This window comes from Oncorhynchus kisutch, linkage group LG28 (genome assembly GCF_002021735.2).
Source record: "Oncorhynchus kisutch isolate 150728-3 linkage group LG28, Okis_V2, whole genome shotgun sequence".
NCBI lineage: Eukaryota > Metazoa > Chordata > Actinopteri > Salmoniformes > Salmonidae > Oncorhynchus > Oncorhynchus kisutch.
Window position 1 is genome coordinate 20,489,780 of NC_034201.2, and position 20,614 is coordinate 20,510,393.

The window sequence follows — 20,614 nt, forward strand, 5'->3', positions numbered from 1 at the left end:
GATTGACCTGTACCCCCACACAGTGACTCGGTACTCCCTGTATAGAGCCTCGTTATTGTCATGTACTTTTGTTGTGTTACTTTTGGATGATTATTCATTATTTTGTCAATATTTTCTTGACTCTATTTCTTGAACTGCATTGTTGTTTAAGGGCTTGTAAGTAAGCATCTCACGGTAAGGTCTACCTGTTGTATTTGGTGGATGTGACAAATAAAATTAGATTTATTTGATGTCACTACACCTTGGAAAAACAGAGTCCCTCTTGTACTGTTCCAACTGTGAAACTGAGGAAATCCCCTGTCTTTAAGGTGGTAGTAGGTGACATAGTGGTCACAGCAAAAGACTCAGTTAATTATCTTGGATGTGTGCTAGATAACCATCTGACAGAGAGAACATGGCACAAAATGTTCTCCAAAGTGAACCATAAAATTAGGTTCAAGGCAAGAACCTCCAAATATCTGGATAAGAATGCAATGGTGGCATTGGCCACTTCAACTATGCGTGCTCTTCCTGGTACAGTAGTGCCCCCAAGATAATTACAAATAAACTGCAGACATCTCAGAGCAAATGAGTCAGGATTATTCTTAACCTTCCAGCACGTACTCATCTTGACCATTCCCACCTTGAAAGCCTCAGATGGCTCAAAGTGGAGGAGAGAGTTTCTCATATGAAGTTGTGTCATGTACATACGATAGTCCACAGTCTGGTCCCCATGTAACTACTTTAACTTGTTCTGGGATAACCACAACTATTCCACTAGAAGGATGTAATAGTGGTATGGTGAAATAAACGTTTTTGTACTCAGCTGCCCCCCCACCCCCTCCCCCTTACAAAAGGACCACAATGGAAATGGTGATATTTTATGTTGAGGTGTCACCGGCTGAAGCGCCCTCAAATATGTATTTTAAAAATGGTCTAATAAATTCAATCAATCAAGGTGTCACTTCACTTGTCCCTCTGTATGTCATACGGTGCTTGCATGCTCCCAATTGAAATTCCCAAAGGGCTTACACATGGCACTATTTCAGTAAGCCATCCACAAGTACACACTGTGAACAGTAATATCAAACTATGATGAAGTGATTGACACAGTTGAAGTCACTTGTGTAACCATGAGAGTAGTTAGAAGATTTCATCGGAGACACAGGCAGTAAAATGTCCTCCGCCACCTCTGGCCCTGGTCTTACCCATGTTCCATTGCCAGTTTGATGAAGCCCTTCTTATTGGCTAAGAGAATGGTGAAGGCGCCAGGGCGTGCGTCAAGGGCCTCGGGGGCTCCTCCTACTGCTATAACAACGGCATTCCCACCTCCCTGTCGACGTAACAGATAGCTGGCACTCTCCTTGTCCGAGGGAATCAGACCTGGGACACACAGTAGACACTGAGATCAGGTGTAGTTAACAGTGGGGGGGGGGGGGGGGGAGAGTTTGGTACACTATTCTTCACTGTCGAACAATGATCAAACATGTTCATTTGTATCATGATGGTTGTCCCGAATCAATCTATCAGTAAATCAATTAATCAGATGTATTTATATTGCCATCTTGTCTTTACAGCAACATCTGTCACAAAGTGTTTCACAGTAACCCTGCCTTTGCCTTGACCTCTAACCCCAACCCCACTAACCTGCCATCATGATGTAGTCTCTGAAGAAGGGGGCTCTGAACCAGAGAGGTAGCATCAGCAGAAAGCTGTCCAGGCCAGGGAACAGTTTCCTGAAGCCTGTAGCATACGTGCAGAAGTTAGTGAAGGCTCCAGCCACCAGAATCCCATGGGGATGGAAACCAAGGATGTAGTTCTGCCTGGGGTCCAAGTCCACTGTCTTCACCAGCTGCAATACAACACAGAGCGGAGTCACTTCTAAGGGATTTCAATAGTCAAAATAGTTATGCACAACTGCACAACACAGTACACAGGATGCATCAAATGTGTTTCTAAATCTCAATCTTTATCAGACACTTTCAAAACATTTGAAAGTTTAATTGAAAACCATACTCTCATGGAAGTCTATGAATTGACTTCCAGGTATTTGGCCTATATCTTCATCACGTCGCCTGTGTGAGTTCTCGCTGTTGTTTGTCTGCCTCCACAGCGGCTGTCAGAAGAGACTACCCTGCCTCTAACCAGTATTGACCAGTGTTGTCTGTCTCTGTGCACAGGCAGAGATAAACAGGATGGAGGATCATGCCAGAGGTCACAGGATGGGGTCAAAAGTTCTTGTTAGCTACCCTGCTGAAAAAAAAGCATAGACCAGCATAAATTTCAAGCTAGTCCATGCTGGTCAATCGCTGGTCAGTGCTGGTCTGATGCTGGTCAAGCTTGTCCGACCAGCATGGTCTAGCTGGTCTAGCTGCCCAATGAACAAGGTGGACTCAGGTCTATTCTGTTTGAGACCCGGAAGACTCTGCATTGACTTGGACTTGAGAATATCAGATGCTTTTAGAGCATCTCTGATGGTATAAATACATTTGATTTTACTTCAGTCTATGGCAATGTTTTTTAGTCTCAGTCCACCCAATTTAAAAGTGCACATTGTGACGACCCTCCCACTCTGTGTGCTGAATTCTTTCCCTCTGCTCTTGTTTTCCTTAATACGATGTCGGTGGGCGGTGCTGGAAGGGTCGTCAGCGAAATGGGACACACCTGGTCTCTATCCTGACCCTACTACTGGGTTGCAGGTATTGGGTCATGTAGTTGTGTTGTTGATGCTAGTTTCTAGAGATATTACACACAGCGGGTCAGATCAGAAGACTGCAGGCTTGCAGTTATTTATGGCCACCTGTGAGTAAATGTTATTCCAGTTCATCTGTTCTGTTTTTATTAAGGTTGAAGACCATCAATGAGTTTTACTCAAGTGTATGAGTTCCTTAATTAAGAGACTATGAAAATCCCAACATTGGGATAGTTACCACATTGTTTTAATATGTAAATACTGTTATATTATATTAGAATATGTTATGTGCAAAAATATTTAAGGAATATTTATGGTGTACGAACTTAACAAGAATCATATTTACTCGCCAAAAATAACTATCTGAAAGCCACACCACTAATATCAGATGGTCACCAACATACTAGCATCAGTGTTCAAAACAATATGCGATGGTCACCAGAAAAAAAACGCATTAGTTGCCAGCATATGCTGGTCTATGTCGTTTTTTTTCAGCAGGGTAATCGTGCTGGGCATGTTATGCTCATGATCAGCATCGCTCAGTCATGTCAAAACAAAGCTGCCAACAAACAGTTTGTATCGACCTCAGTGTTTGAGATTAGCAGTTCAAGGTCAATCAGCTCCAAGAATTAAGTCCCCGCCTACTAGCTTGGGCTACACTAACCTCTCACTAGCAAAACAAGGGCAGTGCTTCGTGCTAAGTAAACACTAAGCACTTGGCATGGTGGGATTTATTGACTTTATGGATTGAGATGATTCATTCAAGGATGAATCCTAGAGATTTCTGTCTTTCAATGACAAACACATTTTAAGTAGATCAGATAGGTATGTTGTAGCTTTTGCCAAATAATGACATTAACATACACTATATATAGACAGAAGTATGTGGACACCCCTTCTAATTAGTGGATTCGGCTATTTCAGGCACACCTGTTGCTGACAGGTGTATAAAATTGAGTAAACAGCCATGCAATCTCCATAGACAAACATTAGTAGTACAATGGCCTTACCGAAGAGCTCAGTGACTTTCAACGTGGCACCGTCATAGGATGCCACCTTTCCAACAAGTCAGTTTGTCAGATTTCTGCCCTACTGGAGCTGCCCTGGTCAACTGTGAGTGCTATTATTGTTAAGTGGAAACGTCTAAAAACAACAATGCCTCAATCGCGAAGTAGTAGGCCACACAAGCTCACAGAACGTGAGGCCACACAATGCCTCAATACAGAAATGGTTTGTTGAGATTGTTGTGGAAGAACTTGACTGGCCTGCACAGAGCCTTGACCTCAACCCTGTCGAAACCTTTGGGATGAATTGGAACACTGACTGCGAGCCAGGCCTAATCACCCAACATCAGTGCCCAACCTCACTAATGCTCTTGTGGCTGAAAGGAAGCAAGTCCCCGGAGCAACATCCCAACATCAAGTGGAAAGCCTTCCCAGAAGAGTGGAGGCTGTTATAGCAGCAAAGGGGGGACCAACTCCATATTAATGCCCATGATTTTGGAATGAGATGTTCGACGAGAAGGTGTCCATATACTTTTGGTCATGTAGTGTATATTGCTAAGAATATGAGAGTAGGGTGAATCCCCTAGCGGGTCTCAAACCCAGGCCACCAGCGCCAATGATGAACACCCTTACCACTGTCCCAATAAGGGATATCTCTCTTTTTTTTAAATAAAAAATATATATTTCACCTTTATTTAACCACGTAGGCTAGTTGAGAACAAGTTCTCATTTACAACTGTGACCTGGCCAAGATAAAGCAAAGCTGTGCGACACAAACAACAACACAGAGTTACACATGGAATAAACAAACACACAGTCAATGACACAATAGTAAAAGTATATATACAGTGTGTGCAAATGAGCTAAGATAAGGGAGGTAAGGCAATAAATAGGCCATAGTGGCGAAATAATGACAATTTAGCAATTAAACACTGGAGTGATAGATGTGCAGAAGATAAATGTGCAAGTAGAGATACTGGGGTGCAAAGGAGCAAAAATAAATAAATAACAGTATGGGGATGAGGTAGTTGGATGGGCTATTTACAGATGGGCTATGTACAGGACAGGTGCAGTCATCTGTGAGCTGCTCTGACAGATATGAGTCTCCAGCTTCAGTGATTTTTGCAATTTGTTCCAGTCATTGGCAGCAGAGAACTAGAAGGAAAGGCGGCCAAAGGAGGATTTGGCTTTAGGGGTGACCAGTGAAATATACCTGCTGGAGCGTGTGCTACTGGTGGGTGCTGCTATGGTGACCAGTGAGCTGAGATAAAGCGGGTCACATCCGCCTACAGTATGTCGGCCTTCCACATCTGCGGTGAAAGGGGGCCAAGCTACATTGGTGTTTGTCAGAAAATCGGTCTTCTCATGAAAAAGTCAGTAGCGTCCGAACAGTTTGGCCCACAGGGGAAAGGGAAGACTCTATGGTGACTATGGTGTTACGAACACTATGGTGTTTTTCTTCAACCGCCACAAGTGTAACGGGACTCGTCTGAAGGTAACCCATACAAATTAATAGAAGTAAGGAGGTAGTTTTGTTCCAACAAAAATAAGGGGTTCTGAAATACAGTGCCTTGCGAAAGTATTCGGCCCCCTTGAACTTTGCGACCTTTTGCCACATTTCAGGCTTCAAACATAAAGATATAAAACTGTATTTTTAACAAGTGGGACACAATCATGAAGTGGAACGACATTTATTGGATATTTCAAACTTTTTTAACAAATCAAAAACTGAAAAATTGGGCGTGCAAAATTATTCAGCCACCTTAAGTTAATACTTTGTAGCGCCACCTTTTGCTGCGATTACAGCTGTAAGTCGCTTGGGGTATGTCTCTATCAGTTTTGCACATCGAGAGACTGAAATTTTTTCCCATTCCTCCTTGCAAAACAGCTCGAGCTCAGTGAAGTTGGATGGAGAGCATTTGTGAACAGCAGTTTTCAGTTCTTTCCACAGATTCTCGATTGGATTCAGGTCTGGACTTTGACTTGGCCATTCTAACACCTGGTTATGTTTATTTTTGAACCATTCCATTGTAGATTTTGCTTTATGTTTTGGATCATTGTCTTGTTGGAAGACAAATCTCCGTCCCAGTCTCAGGTCTTTTGCAGACTCCATCAGGTTTTCTTCCAGAATGGTCCTGTATTTGGCTCCATCCATCTTCCCATCCATTTTAACCATCTTCCCTGTCCCTGCTGAAGAAAAGCAGGCCCAAACCATGATGCTGCCACCACCATGTTTGACAGTGGGGATGGTGTGTTCAGGGTGATGAGCTGTGTTGCTTTTACGCAAAACATAACGTTTTGCATTGTTGCCAAAAAGTTCAATTTTGGTTTCATCTGACCAGAGCCCCTTCTTCCACATGTTTGGTGTGTCTCCCAGGTGGCTTGTGGCAAACTTTAAATGACACTTTTTATGGATATCTTTAAGAAATGGCTTTCTTCTTGCCACTCTTCCATAAAGGCCAGATTTGTGCAATATACGACTGATTGTTGTCCTATGGACAGAGTCTCCCACCTCAGCTGTAGATCTCTGCAGTTCATCCAGAGTGATCATGGGCCTCTTGGCTGCATCTCTGATCAGTCTTCTCCTTGTATGAGCTGAAAGTTTAGAGGGACGGCCAGGTCTTGGTAGATTTGCAGTGGTCTGATACTCCTTCCATTTCAATATTATCGCTTGCACAGTGCTCCTTGGGATGTTTAAAGCTTGGGAAATCTTCACAACAGTATCTCGGACCTGCCTGGTGTGTTCCTTGTTCTATATGATGCTCTCTGCGCTTTTAACGGACCTCTGAGACTATCACAGTGCAGGTGCATTTATACGGAGACTTGATTACACACAGGTGGATTGTATTTATCATCATTAGTCATTTAGGTCAACATTGGATCATTCAGAGATCCTCACTGAACTTCTGGAGAGAGTTTGCTGCACTGAAAGTAAAGGGGCTGAATAATTTTGCACGCCCAATTTTTCAGTTTTTGATTTGTTAAAAAAGTTTGAAATATCCAATAAATGTCGTTCCACTTCATGATTGTGTCCCACTTGTTGTTGAGTCTTCACAAAAAAATACAGTTTTATATCTTTATGTTTGAAGCCTGAAATGTGGCCAAAGGTCGCAAAGTTCAAGGGGGCCGAATACTTTCGCAAGGCACTGTATGTGTCCAAACATTTTCTTATATTTCCTGAGCTTTCTTATATATCATAGATTGAGTACATACACTTCAAAACCTTATTCCTTATGATTTACCTTTGGACTTCAATTTATGAATGTGTTATTCAATGCTTTTCTATGGGCTGTAGTATTAAAGGCCAAATTACACAGAAAAATAGGGGTCCTAAAAGTCAAAAAGCAACTCGTTCAAGTTCAAGTCTGGGCTCTGACTGGGCCACTCAAGGACATTCAGATACTTGTGCTGAAGCCTATCCTGCGTTGTCTTGGTTGTGTGCTGAGGGTCATTGTCCTGTTGGAAGGGGAACCTTCACCCCAGTCTGAGGTCCTGAGCGCTCTGGAGCAGGTTTTCATCAAGGTGCTCTCTGTACTTTGCTCTGTTCATCTTTCCCTCGATCCTGACTAGTCTCCCAGTCCCTGCCGCTGAAAAACATCCCCACAGAATGATACTGCCACCACCATGCTTCACAGTAGGGATGGTGCTAGGTTTCCTCCAGACATGACACTTGGCATTCAGGCCAAGGAGTTCAACCTTGGTTTCATCAGACTATACAGGTCTGATTGTTGGAGTGCTGCAGAGATGGTTATCATCATTTGGGGTTTTGTGATTGTAAACAACCCGTTTGTCCTGCTCTCGTTTCCTGTAGTCCTCTATCTGATCATGAGATATTGCACTTTCCAAAAACAGATGACAGAATACGTCAAGCTCTAAGACTACTGTACTGTTTGTTTTTAGGGAATGGAACTTTGTCAGATGTTGTACTCATGGTCAACACAGATGCCTGTATGATTGAGAATGGAGCTCTAGTCGTGGATTGACATAGTGAGAGAACACTGGCCAATTGTTTAGTGGCCTGTCATTATTTTGGTCCCTGCTCACAGCAGCCTTTCTATTCAGGATTAATTATTGGCCCCTGTTTCTCCATGTTAACAAACGAGTTTCCTTCTTATGCCTGTTTATACACTGAACCCATTTTTCACATTTTCCCATCAGGCTTGACATGCACAGGCTTGGCATATGCATGTTGTTGCATTTTGGCTTAGAGTTAGGTTCAAACGCGACTAACATGTATACATTCTACAAATGTAAAGTCATGAGAGGAGTCAGTGTCTAGTTAGTGTTGATTTCTGCAGAGAACAGAACAGGTTTTCAAATCAGGTGGTTGGATCACAGTCGGAGGCAGTGACGCTGTCATTAGGGACGGTGGTGGAGAACAAGACCTCAGTGTAACCGATGACACCCTCTGAAGGACACTGCTCTGTTCAGACTAACATTGACTCTTTATTCCAGCCTTAATAATGCATGAAGTCAAATGTTCGATCGGCACATTCCAGGAGATAATACAGGGGAAATGACATTCAAATGTGTTTGTTTGAGGAAGTCCTCTTTGTTGGGAACTTGTAATCTAGATGTGTTCAATGTACTGTATCTTTCCTTGAGAAATGAAGGAAAGTCCATATGACCTAATTATGTAAATTCCCCATTTGTGCGTGTGGCATTCAGAACTAATTCATGTTTTGCTTGAATGAGACATTACTCTCTCTAATAAAACGCATCTGCCTCAATAAAGCTCTGTCTGAATACTCAATACATACAGAACACTTTACATACAGTAGAACGTGTTGACTGTGTTCCCTAATCAATTGGTTTTGATATTTCATCTTATCAGTATACTGTATGGAACAATCAGGGACATTTACCCCAACTCAAAGGAGCAGAGTCTTGAGGTGGGGCCTCTACCTTGGGAAAACTTTGGACACACTGGAGAAGTGGCATTAAGGACACACTCTGTGCTAAGTACAAAAGATAAGCATGCTATCAAAGAAGATATCAGACTGATGTAGCGTCTGTTTCCAACTCACACTCTCAAACACATAGATCCCCTGAATGCAGCTCCCTCTCCAAATCCCAATCAGCTGAATTCTGATCACCTGTTCACACACCTGTATGTCATTATCACACACTATTTAATTCAGTTCTTTGCACCCCATCGTTGTGAAGTATTGTTTGTTTTGTGACACACTTCTAGTCAAAGCGCTGTGGTTGTTGTAATTTAATCCTCCTGTGGATTAAATAGGTTTAGGTTTTTCCTATTCCCTGCCTGTACTTTAGCCTATTGGATTTCCTGTTATCAACTTATTGCCTGATCTCCCGGATGACGTTACTAGCCTTTCCCTGCCTGTACTGTTGCCTTTTTGGACCCGCTGTGTAGGACCTTCTGCCTGCCCTTGGACCCAGCTACCTGCCTCCTCCTGTGGTCCTTTACAAATAAACACCTGCGAATTGAAACCAGCTCTCTGTCTCCCATGGTGTTCATTACAACTGATTGATAAAACCAAATACAGTATCATTCATAGAAAGTCTATTTTTACCTGCTGTATCACTGTTTGTTTCTATAATAACCTTTCTGAACTACATCTGCTGTACTAGTTCATGCAATGGTAAAAGCAGAGAACTATAATTAATAGAAGTGATAAGATGTTGACATCAAAATTAAGCAGAGCCCGTTCAGAAAGGAAACCCGAGTGCCTCGCCTCAGCTGAGATGGCATCAATTAGAGGCGAGTAACAATCACGCCTAACTTATTTGGCGGTCTATTTAAACTGATCGGGTCTGCACACTCATCCTGCTGCTGCTTGCTGCTACTATGCACGACGCTGCTACCTTATTAACTAGCCAATTCACGCTATGCTGCTGCTTTCTGATATTTTTTTAGCAATACAGAGACAAAAGATACATTTTATGTTTTTACATTCCTGGGGGGGTCATTTTTAGGGGAAGCCTGGTTGCCTTGGCAACCATGAATATATGCCACTGGCAGGAGATGGTGCTTATCACGGTGATTCAATAGTATTTAAGTCTCTATGCTTAGTTTAGTGCAGCATCAGTATGGATAGTAACTATCACTGCATGTTGCGCATCTCATGAGACTGCTGAAAATCAATGCACACATCAGTGATGGCCTACATTTTATGAGTCATTCCAGTCACATAGGTTAATGTGACGTGCGCCAGCAGTCACACTTCAAATGTTGTACAAATTATCTGGGTATGGTTAGTATCTTTGGAACCCTTACACAGTATAAGCTAGAACACATTCAATTTAACTGGACAGTGCGCTCCTCGTATTGCTACACTTTTGCTGCTCTTTTACTCTTGTGAAATGATAAATCTGCTGGCTTATTTTGTGTATAGCCTGCTGTTGCATGAGTCACACTATTAGCATACATTTTAAGGTATAATTTCAGTCAACTCATTTATGCTTAATTCTTATTGAAGCAGTAGGTTTAGGCTCTGGTTTATTAACCATGTTCTAATCATGTGTTATGCCTTTTACCCAGGCGGTCCTACTTGTCGGTTCATCTTGTGTTCTAGTAGTATTATTCTAGTGACTGTTCTTATTCTATAATAGACTATTGTGGCGGCAGGTAGCCTAGTGGTTAGAGCGTTGGACTAGTAACCGAAAGATCGAATCCCAGAGCTGACAAGGTAAGAATATGTTGTTCTGCCCCTCATCAAGGCAGTTAACCCACTGTTCCTAGGCCATCATTGAAAAGAAGAATTTGTTCTTAACTGACTTGCCTAGATAAATAATAAATAATTGTGTTGTGTGCTATTGTAGAGATCACTTCATTCAAGTCAAATCAAATCAAAATGTTATTGGTCACATACTGTACATGTGTTTAGCAGATGTTAATGCGAGTGTAGCGAAATGCTTGTCATTCTAGTTCCGACAGTGCAGTAATATCAAACAATTTCACAACAAATACCTAATACACACAAATCTAAGTAATGGAATTAAGAATATAAATGTATGAGCAATGTCAGAGAGGCATAGACTAGGATACAGTAGATATGAGATGAGTAATGCTAGATATGTTAATATTATTAAAGTGACTAGTGTTCCATTTATTAAAGTGGCCAATGATTTTAAGTCTGTGTATGTAGGCAGCAGCCTCTCTGTGCTAGTGATGGCTATTTAACAGTCTGATGGCCTTAAGATAGAAGCTGTTTTTCAGTGTCTCAGTCCCAGCTTTGATGCACCAGTACTGACCTCGCCTTCTGGAAGGTAGCGGGGTGAACAGGCAGTGGCTCAGGCGGTTGTTGTCCTTGATGTCCTTTGTTTTGTTGACGTTGAGTGAGACGTTTTCCTGTCACCATACTCCCAGACCCCTCACCTCCTCCCTTTAGGCTGTCTCATCGTTGTTGGTAATCAAGCCTACTACTGTTGTGTCGTCTGCAAACTTGATGTTTGAGTTGGAGGCGTGCTTGGCCACTCAGTCATGGGTGAACAGGGAGTACAGGAGGGGGCTGAGCACGCACCCTTGTGGGGTTCCTGTGTTGAGGATCAGTGCAGTGGAGATGTTGTTTCCTACCTTCACCACCTGGGGGCAGCCCGTCAGGAAGTTCAGGACCCAATTGCACAGTGCGGGATTCAGACCCAGGGCCTCGAGCTTAATGATGAGCTTGGAGGGTACTATGATGTTGAATGCTGAGCTATAGTTAATGAACAGCATTCTTACATGGGTATTCTTCTTGTCCAGATGGGATAGGGCAGTGTGATGGCGATTGCATCATCTGTGGACCTATTGGGGTGGCATGCAAATTGAGGTGGGTCTAGAGTGACCGGTAAGGTGGAGGTGATATGATCCTTGACTAGACTCAAAGCAATTCATGATGACAGAAGTGAGTGCTATGGGGCGATATTAATTTAGTTCAGTTACCTTTGCATTCTTGGGTATGGGAACAATGGTGGCCATCTTGAAGCATGTGGGGACAGCAGACTGGGATAGGGAGAGATTGAATATGACCGTAAACACACCACGTCTGACTCTGAGGACACGGCTAGGGATGCCGTCTAGGCCAGCAGCCTTGTGAAGGTTAACACTTTTTACAGTATTATTCACGTTTGCCATAGAGAAGGAGAGCCCGCAGTCCTTGGTAGCTGGCCGAGTTGGTAGTACTGTGTTATCCTCAAAGCAGGGAAGAACGTATTTAGCTTGTCCGGAAGCAAGACTTCGGTGCGTCGTGGCTGGTTTTCCTTTTGTAGTCCGTGATTGTCTGTAGTCCCTGCCACATACGTCTCATGAGCCATTGAATTGCGACTCCACTTTGTCTCTATACTGACGTTTTGCCTGTTTGATTGCCTTGCGGAGGGAATTTTTGTTTGTATTCTGCCATATTCCCAGTCACCTTGCCATGGTTAAATGCAGTGGTTCGCGCTTTCAGTTTTGAACGAATGCTGCCATCCACGGTTTCTGGTTAGGGTCATGTATTAGTACTGTTATTACTGAATCTTCTGCTTGCATTTTGTTATCTTCATGTTACATCGAACACTACTCGGTCTTTCCATCGCTAAGCATATATTCACAGAAGTACAGCCTCATTTTAAATGGATACTACTGCCTAACCATAACTTGAAATCTCACTGTGTACGCTGCAGATGCATCAGCTACAGCTGAGCAATTTCAGTAGTACATTAGGCTATTTAGGTAGCTACGAAACAACCTGTACCAACGTTTAGTTGCGGTTTTGTGGGTTTGTTAGTAATGCATATGTTTTATGCTATGTGATGGTATGTCATGGCTAGGCTGTGCACTCTGCAGCAGTCTACTGTATGCTCTTCTCTCTGTACAATGTCTTCTGTAATATAACCATGTATGCCTTTGCTATTCCAATTTCAGTCTGGCAAATGCAGCTTTATCATGCTCTGTTAGCAGTGATTCAGTTCATTTTGGGCATCAGGACCCTTCAGCATGCAGTCTACTCAAGGATCCATGTCTGCCTACACTTCAGGGCCTATGGAGAAGGAATGAACATGCATATCAAAGAGTATCTCTCCTCTCTCAGTAGCACATGTTTGAGTTCACGTTAAGGCAACAGTGTTGAGTTACATTACTCTGGCTTTATGGGCTCTTCAGTCTGAAATGCACTAAATGTTCCTCTGCTTTATTTCTGCATGATCTCTTAAGTTCTGTTTGCAATGTGGACTCTCACATGTTACATGTACTGTCATACACCCTGAGATGAAAGAATTGGCATGGAACTGAAGTCTTCATCGCCAGATCTAACACGGCTTTGTCCTCTTTCGTGTTATGTTGCCTGCATGCTGAGCACGGGCAGCACCTGGCGAACCTCTTGTTCAACATTGATGCTGGCAACCAATGACAAGATACTGGAACTCATCACGGCTCTGGTTCTTTCGTCAGTGTTGAGGGCAAGCTCTGAGCTCTGGGCATCGAATTCTGCATCGGTGCTACTGCTCTCAATAAAACCCGGCTTTACTCGGATCCGCCGCTGTTACGTTTGATTGATTCTGAGATTGTGGAACCTACATGAGTTCCTCCAGTATTGCTACAGTTGAAGTCGGAAGTTTACGTACACTTAGGTTGGTGTCATTAAAACTTGGTTTTCAACCACTCCACAAATTTCTTATTAACAGATTATAGTTTTGGCAAGTTGGTTAGGACATCTACTTTGTGCATAATTTTTCCTACAATTGTTTACAGACAGATTACTTCACATACAGTGAATTATATCACAATTTCAGTGGGTCAGAAGTTTACATGCACTAAGTTGACTGTGCCTTTAAACAGCTTGGAAAATAAATAAAAAATGTCATGGCTTTAGAAGCTTCTGATAGGCTAATTGACATCAATTGAGTCAATTGGTGGTGTGCCTGTGGCTGCATTTCAAGGCCTACCTTCAAACTCAGTGCCTCTTTGCTTGACATAATGGGAAAATCAAAAGGAAATCAGCCAAGACTTCATAAAAGAAATTGTAGACCTCCACAAGTCTGGTTCATACTTGGGAGCAATTTCTAAATGCCTGAAGGTACCACGTTCATCTGTACAAACAATCGTACACAAGTATTAAAAACCATGGGATCACGCAGCCTTCATACCGCTCAGGAAGGAGACGAGTTCTGTCTCCTAGAGATGAACGTATTTTGGTGCGTAAAGTGCAATAGAACAACAGCAAAGGACCTTGTGAAGATGCTGGAGGAAACAGGTACAAAAGGACCTTGCGAAGATGCTGGAGGAAACAGGTACAAAAGGACCTTGTGAAGATGCTGGAGGAAACAGGTACAAAAGGACCTTGTGAAGATGCTGGAGGAAACAGGTACAAAAGGACCTTGTGAAGATGCTGGAGGAAACAGGTTCAAAAGTATCTATATCCACAGTAAAAAAGAGTCCTATATCAACATAACCTGAAAGGCCGCTCAGCAAGGAAGACGCCACTGCTCCAAGCCCGCCATAAAAAAGCCAGACTACAGTTTGCAACTGCACATGGGGACAAAGATCGTACTTTTTAGAGAAATGTCCTCTTGTCTGATGAAACAAAAATAGAACTGTTTGGCCATAATGACCATTGTTATGTTTGGAGGAAAAAGGGGGATGCTTGCAAGCTGAAGAACACCATCCCAACCGTGAAGCACGTGGGTGGCAGCATCATGTTGTGGGGGTTCTTTGCTGCAGGAGAGACCTTTGCACTTCACAAAACAGATTGCATCCTGAGGTAGGAAAATTATGTGGATATATTGAAGCAACATCAAGACATCAGTCAAGAAGTTAAAGCTTGGTCGCAAATGGGTCTTCCAAATGGACAATGACCCCAAGCATACTTCCAAAGTTGTGACAAAATGGCTTAAAGACAACAAAGTCAAGGTATTGGAGTGGCCATCACAAAGCCCTGACCTAAATCCCATAGAAAATGTGTGGGCAGAACTGAAAAAGCGTGTGTGAGCAAGGAGGTCTATAAACCTGACTCCGTTACACCAGCTCTGTCAGGAGGAATGGGCCAAAATTCACCCAGCTTATTGTGGGAAGCTTGTGGAAGGCTACCTGAAATGTTTGACCCAAGTTAAACAATTGAAAGGCAACGCTACCAAGTACTAAATGAGCGTATGTAAACTTCTGACCCACTGGGAATGTGATGAAAGAAATGAAAGCTGAAATGAATCATTCTCTCTTCCAGTATTCTGACATTTCACATTCTTAAAATAAAGTGTTGATCCTAACTGACCTAAAACTGGGATTTTTTTCTAGGATTAAATGTCAAGATGTTTACATGTATTTGGCTAAGGTGTATGTAAACTTCCTAATTCAACTGCATATGATCATGATTGTCAGCCCAAGTGGTCCAGTAGCTACGTTGCATTGGTAGAATATCCTCATACGCTAAAATGACAGCACTTTATGACTCAATGGGCTTCAAAAAGAGCAGTCTTCAGGCAATGACAAAATATTACCTAACAACCTCACTCTATAGAAAAAAAATAGGTTCACGTTAAGTTAAGTAAAGGGTGTTTCGGCTCCTACAATGATTTTATTAGCGGCTTTCTATGGTTTTTAGTGTTGGGGAATAGACTTCGTATTAATTTCTCTTTAATCATTGCATGATCTCGGATTTAATTATGGTCACTCCACTCATATGTTTACAGTATTGGTAAAGCATTCTTAAACTGATAGGATGGGTAAAGTTACTGCTGTTGTCATTGCCCAAACTAACGCTGCTTTCTGTCCTCCCTTCCATGTTACGCTACCTGCAATGGCGACCACTGACCACGCCGCGCGATCCATTATTCCTCACCGACGGTGGCAAACCAATGACGAGATACTGGTTTTCATCACGGTTCCATCTCCTTAGCCCACAGCGTTGACAATCTCTTGAGCTGTACACAGCTCATTCATTTCGCATCGGCGCTGCTTAATTGTCATCTCTATCTGTCCCTGCATACACACTGAAGATCACGGGGGTCTGCTTCCTACGAACGCTATATTAGATTAAATGCCAATAACATTTTGGATGCCCCAAAGTGATGAGTTCATCTGCCAGTTCCATGCCTTTTATACTATAGTTTGGTATGACTGGGTTCAGCCCATGGTCAATAGCATTGCTTTGGCACTAATAAAGTTCAGTGCATAACTACAGCTGGTTGGCTGGGTGCATATTGCTTAGGTTGCTTGTTAGATGGTAGATATTTAATGTAGGCCAACAGATGACCAGGCTACTTGTATTGATCAGTGAGTGCACCTGGCGATACATCTCTAGGGCAGCTGGGTTCACACTGTTACATTGGCAAGATAGGCAGATGAAGCTCGCCTCAAGTGAGGGTACCCAGCGTTATGTGTGGCATAAACTGAGCAACGTATGACTTCTATCCCTCATGACATGGTTAACATTCTCACCTGGTATTCGTTCTTGCGCTGGTAGATGCACTTTAGCTGGTCTATTTGATCATATCTAAACGGCACTCTGCCGTAGCTACACATAGTCGGATGGTGTGAGGTTCTGCTGTTTTGGGGGATTGTGTAGTTTCCAGTGCTCACTGACTGTAGGCTATTTAATATTGACTCTTTGCTTGGGCAGTGAGCAATCCTGAAGGAGCAGAGCCTTTAATTTTTTTTATTTAACCTTTATTTAACTAGGCAAGTCAGTTAAGAACAAATTATTATTTACATAGCGGCAATACTTGCATTATTCATTGCTTAGTAAATGGTTAAACATACAGTACTCCATGGTTTCTTTATTTTTACTATTTTCTACATTGTAGAATAATAGTGAAGACATCAAAACTATGAAATAACACATATGGAGTAATTTAGTAACTAAAAAAGTGTTAAACAAATCAAAGTATATTTAATATTTGAGATTCTTCAAAGTAACCACCCTTTGCCTTGACAGCTTTGCACATTCTTGGCATTATCTCAACCAGCTGCATGAGGTAGTCACCTGGAATGTATTTAAATTAACAGGTGTGCCCTGTTAAAAGTTAATTTGTGAAATGTCTTTCCTTACTGCATTTGACCCAATCAGTTGTGTTGTGACAAGGTTGGGTGGTATACAGAGGATAGACCTATTTGGTAAAATAGTCCATATTATGGCAAGAACAGCTCAAAAGGCAAAGAGAAACGACAGTCCATCATTACTCTAAGACATGAAGGTCAGTCAATACGGAACATTTCAAGAACTTTTAAAATTTCTTCAAGAGCAGTCGCAAAAACCATCAAGCACTATGATGAAACTGGTTCTTATGAAGACTGCCACAGGAAAGGAAGACCCAGAGTTACCTCTGCTGCAGAGGATAAGTTCATTAGAGTTAACTGCACCTCAGATTGCAGCCCAAATAAATGCTTCACAGAGTTCAAGTAACAGACACATCTCAACATCAACTGTTCAGGGGAGAATGAGTAAATCAAGTCTTCATGGTCGAATTGCTGCAAAGAAACCATTACTAAAGGACACCAATAATAAGAAGATACTTTAAATACGAGCAATGGACATTAGACTGGTGGAAATCTGTCCTTTGGTCTGATGAGTCCAAATTTGAGATTTTTGGTTACAAGCGCTGTGTCTTTGTGATGCAGGGTATGTAAACGGATGATCCCCGCTTGTGTGGCTCCAAGCATGAAGCATTGAGGAGGAGGTGTGTTGGTATGGGGGTGCTCTGCTGGTGACACTGTCTGTGATTTATTTTGAATTCAAGGCACACCTGACCAGCATGCATTCTGCAGCGATATGCCATCCCATCTGGTTTGCGCTTTGTGGGACTATCATTTGTTTTTCAACTGGACAATGATCCAAAACATACCTCCAGGCTGTGTAAGGACTATTTGACCAAGGAGAGTGATGAAGTGCTGCATCAGATGACCTGGCCTCCACAATCACCCGACCTCAACCCAATTGAGATGGTTTGGGATGAGTTGAACAGCAGAGTGAAGGAAAAGCAGCCAACAAGTGCTCAGCATATTTGGAAACTCTTTCAAAACAGTTGGAAAAGCATTCCTCGTGAAGCTGGTTGAGAGAATGCCAAGAGTGTGCAAAGCTGTCATCAAGGCAAAGGGTGGCTACTTTAAAGAATCTCAAATATAAAATATATTTTGATTTGTTTAACACTTTTTTGGTTACTACATGATTCCATGTGTTATTTCATAGTTCTGATGTCTTCACTATTATTCTTCAATGTAGAAAATAGTAAAAATAAAGAAAACCCTTTGAATGAGTAGCTGTGTCCAAACGTTTGACTGGTACTGTATTTCTGTCTTTTCTATCTGAAATTAAGCAGAGCCAGTTCAGAAAAGAAACCCGAGTGCCCCGCATCAGCTGAGATGGCATAAATTAGAGGCTTATATCAATCACACCTACCTTATTTGTCAGTCTATTTAAGCTGACCGGATCTGCTCACTCATCCTGCTACCGCTTGCTGCTACTATGCACTGGCTGTTTCCACCCCAGCATCCACCTGTTAGGTTCTGTGTTCCTGCTGGGGGGATGGTACAGTTTACTGCGCTCACTGCCTGTAGGCTGGCTATTTTATATTGACGCTTTGCTTGGGCAGTGAGCTACCCTGAATGAGCAGAGCCTATATCGGCAAGACTTGCATTATTCATTGTTTAATAAATGGTTAAACATATTTCTACATAGTTCATTTCAGAAAGAAAGCACCATCTGAGGATTGTTTTATCAATGGCAGCAAAAGTCATTCTATGTTTACAATGAAGGTTTACATTGGTATGTCTCACTAAGGCTGTCGTTGGAGATCCAAACGCATCACTGAATTTACATAAACAATACATTTATGATTATCTATGGGTGATTTCTAGGTCATCTGAAAATAACATTTGATTACAATGACCAATAGAAGCTTTAAAAAAAAAGAAACACTACCATTCACATAAAATTAATAAATACATAGGTCTAGCTATACCATTAGAATAACAATTATGGATTTAACAATGTCAAAGATAATTCATGATAATTCATGTGACCCTATTGAGACTTTCAATTAGACAAACTATAGATAACAAAGCTCTGCATAGCAATTGAAAGGAAAAATACACATCTGAGCCATTTTGTTGTTGATGTTCACATGCTTATCAGTACAGACCAAAGTGTACATTCTGACCAAGGGCAAGAGCGTGGACCCATCTCAGCGGAAGGATATTGAAGGCTCACAGGCCTCCAAGCTCCATAGAATAGAATCAAAGATTTGTATATCCATTTAAACAGGATTTCTTACTGCACTATCCAATAACACAGCATATAGGCATTGGTATGACTTTGAGAGACTAAGTTCTTAGGATAAGATTAATGATGATCAAATTCCAACAAATACCAACTCACATTTCTTAGCTGAACTTGAATGTCTCTACACACAATCCATATATCACCACTAGATGGTGACATCAGCCAGCAACAGCTGTAGATAGGGCCTATCCATCCCTGGACTGGGCACTGCTTTTTTATTGAAGCCCCAAAAAAACATAGTCACAAACACTCACAAAGAGTGCAGTAAACACAGTGAAGTCATCCCACCTTTACAGGGAAGTAGTCCCTCATGTAGTCCCAGACACGTAGATTGGAGAGGAAGTGAACCCTGTTGCCCCCCTTGGATGGTGTTTCCCAGTCGATGAACCACCAGCAGGCGTACAACACGCTGACCAGCCAGAACCGAGTGAACATCAACACAAAGAACAGCACGATGCAGCTTGGAGCTGGAGGAAGACAACCAATACACACAGACAGACACACACACACACACACACACACACACAGACACAGGCGTGATGGGCACTGCACTATTAGGTTGCATCTCTTAACCTGCTTACATACTGAGCAGCAGTGAGCAGGAGAGGGACCGGGATAGAGAGATTTAAAAGGGTAGAGAGAGATCTAAGCAAACCCGAGAAGTGTACTACAACTCGAGCCATGAGTTTTTCCTGACCACGTGACGTGACCTGAACAGATTGACCAATAACTAGGACCCAGAGTTTTTCCTTGTCAGGTCATGTGGTCATAAAAAACAAATACCAGGAAGTGTGTTTCCTCTTGTCCACTAGGTACCACTGATGCACAGTATTCAATCCATCTCAAAAATATTTTTTTTAAAGTATGGAAGGTCTCATGGACAAATCTATTGCAACACACATGGAGTCTCTCCACTGTCCAACACATGTTATGTAAAAGTTACTTAAGAGTTGGATATGGGAGTTTCTTCTGTATGCATGTATTTGTGTAAGCATCGTTCCTTGCTCTGTTTCAGGCACAACTCCATGGGCACATGGAAGTCAGCCAGCAGTGGAAACTCTCAAAGAATTCCATTTCAACTTTTCCACACCGAGCAACCCATTAAGCAAACAGAACTGGACACAAGGCACTGGACACAAGGCACAAGGCACTTAACACTTGTTAAGAAATGAGGAAGAAAGGCTAGCTAACAAAGCTGCACAGCACACACAGACACACACAGACAGCCCAGGACAGAGCAGAACAGTGGCAGACTCACCCAGGCCCAGAAAGGAGAAGACCCACTGTAGCACCGAGGCCGTCTGCAGTCTTCTGCTTAGGGGCAGGTCGGTAGGGGCAAACTGGATATTCATGGTGGTGACTGAAGAGCCTGGCAGTGCAGGTAGACAGGAGGCTTATGTCTGGGACACCCGGGAGAGGAGAAGTGAGTGAAGTGGGTCCAAAGTCTGCCTTTCTCCCTCTCTATCCACAGTCAACTGACATTTGACCGTCTTATCTCTGCAATCCTTTAATGCATGAATTAATTACTCAACCCATTTCTCTATCTTCAAGACCTTTGACCTTGCTGGTACTGGCCCAGCTAACAATTGTAGTTGCAAGAACATTTGTATTGTTACTGTTGCTGAGCCAAACAAGGTCCTGATTGGTGAACCACTGATCCATTCAATGTGCTTCGTATGTTGGCAAGGTTAGGGATACTCACACACAGTACTTCTAACATGCAGTGTTCTCAACTTACACATTTG

The 20,614-nt window shown here is 42.4% G+C and overlaps 1 protein-coding gene across 1 annotated transcript in view; it reads right to left on the reverse strand.

Annotated features, from left to right (window-relative positions):
- LOC109872499 (2-acylglycerol O-acyltransferase 2-A-like) overlaps nucleotides 1-20,310 on the reverse strand; it is a 28,369-nt gene extending 8,059 nt beyond the window's left edge. Inside the window, exons 1-4 of the mRNA XM_020463759.2 lie at nucleotides 20,128-20,310; nucleotides 19,158-19,336; nucleotides 1,627-1,831; nucleotides 1,188-1,362 (exon numbers count right to left, since the gene is read on the reverse strand). Coding sequence (XP_020319348.1) covers nucleotides 1,188-1,362; nucleotides 1,627-1,831; nucleotides 19,158-19,336; nucleotides 20,128-20,221 — 653 coding nt within the window. The 5' untranslated portion in view covers nucleotides 20,222-20,310. The remainder of the gene's footprint in view (nucleotides 1-1,187; nucleotides 1,363-1,626; nucleotides 1,832-19,157; nucleotides 19,337-20,127) is intronic.
- Between the last annotated feature and the right edge of the window lie 304 nt (nucleotides 20,311-20,614).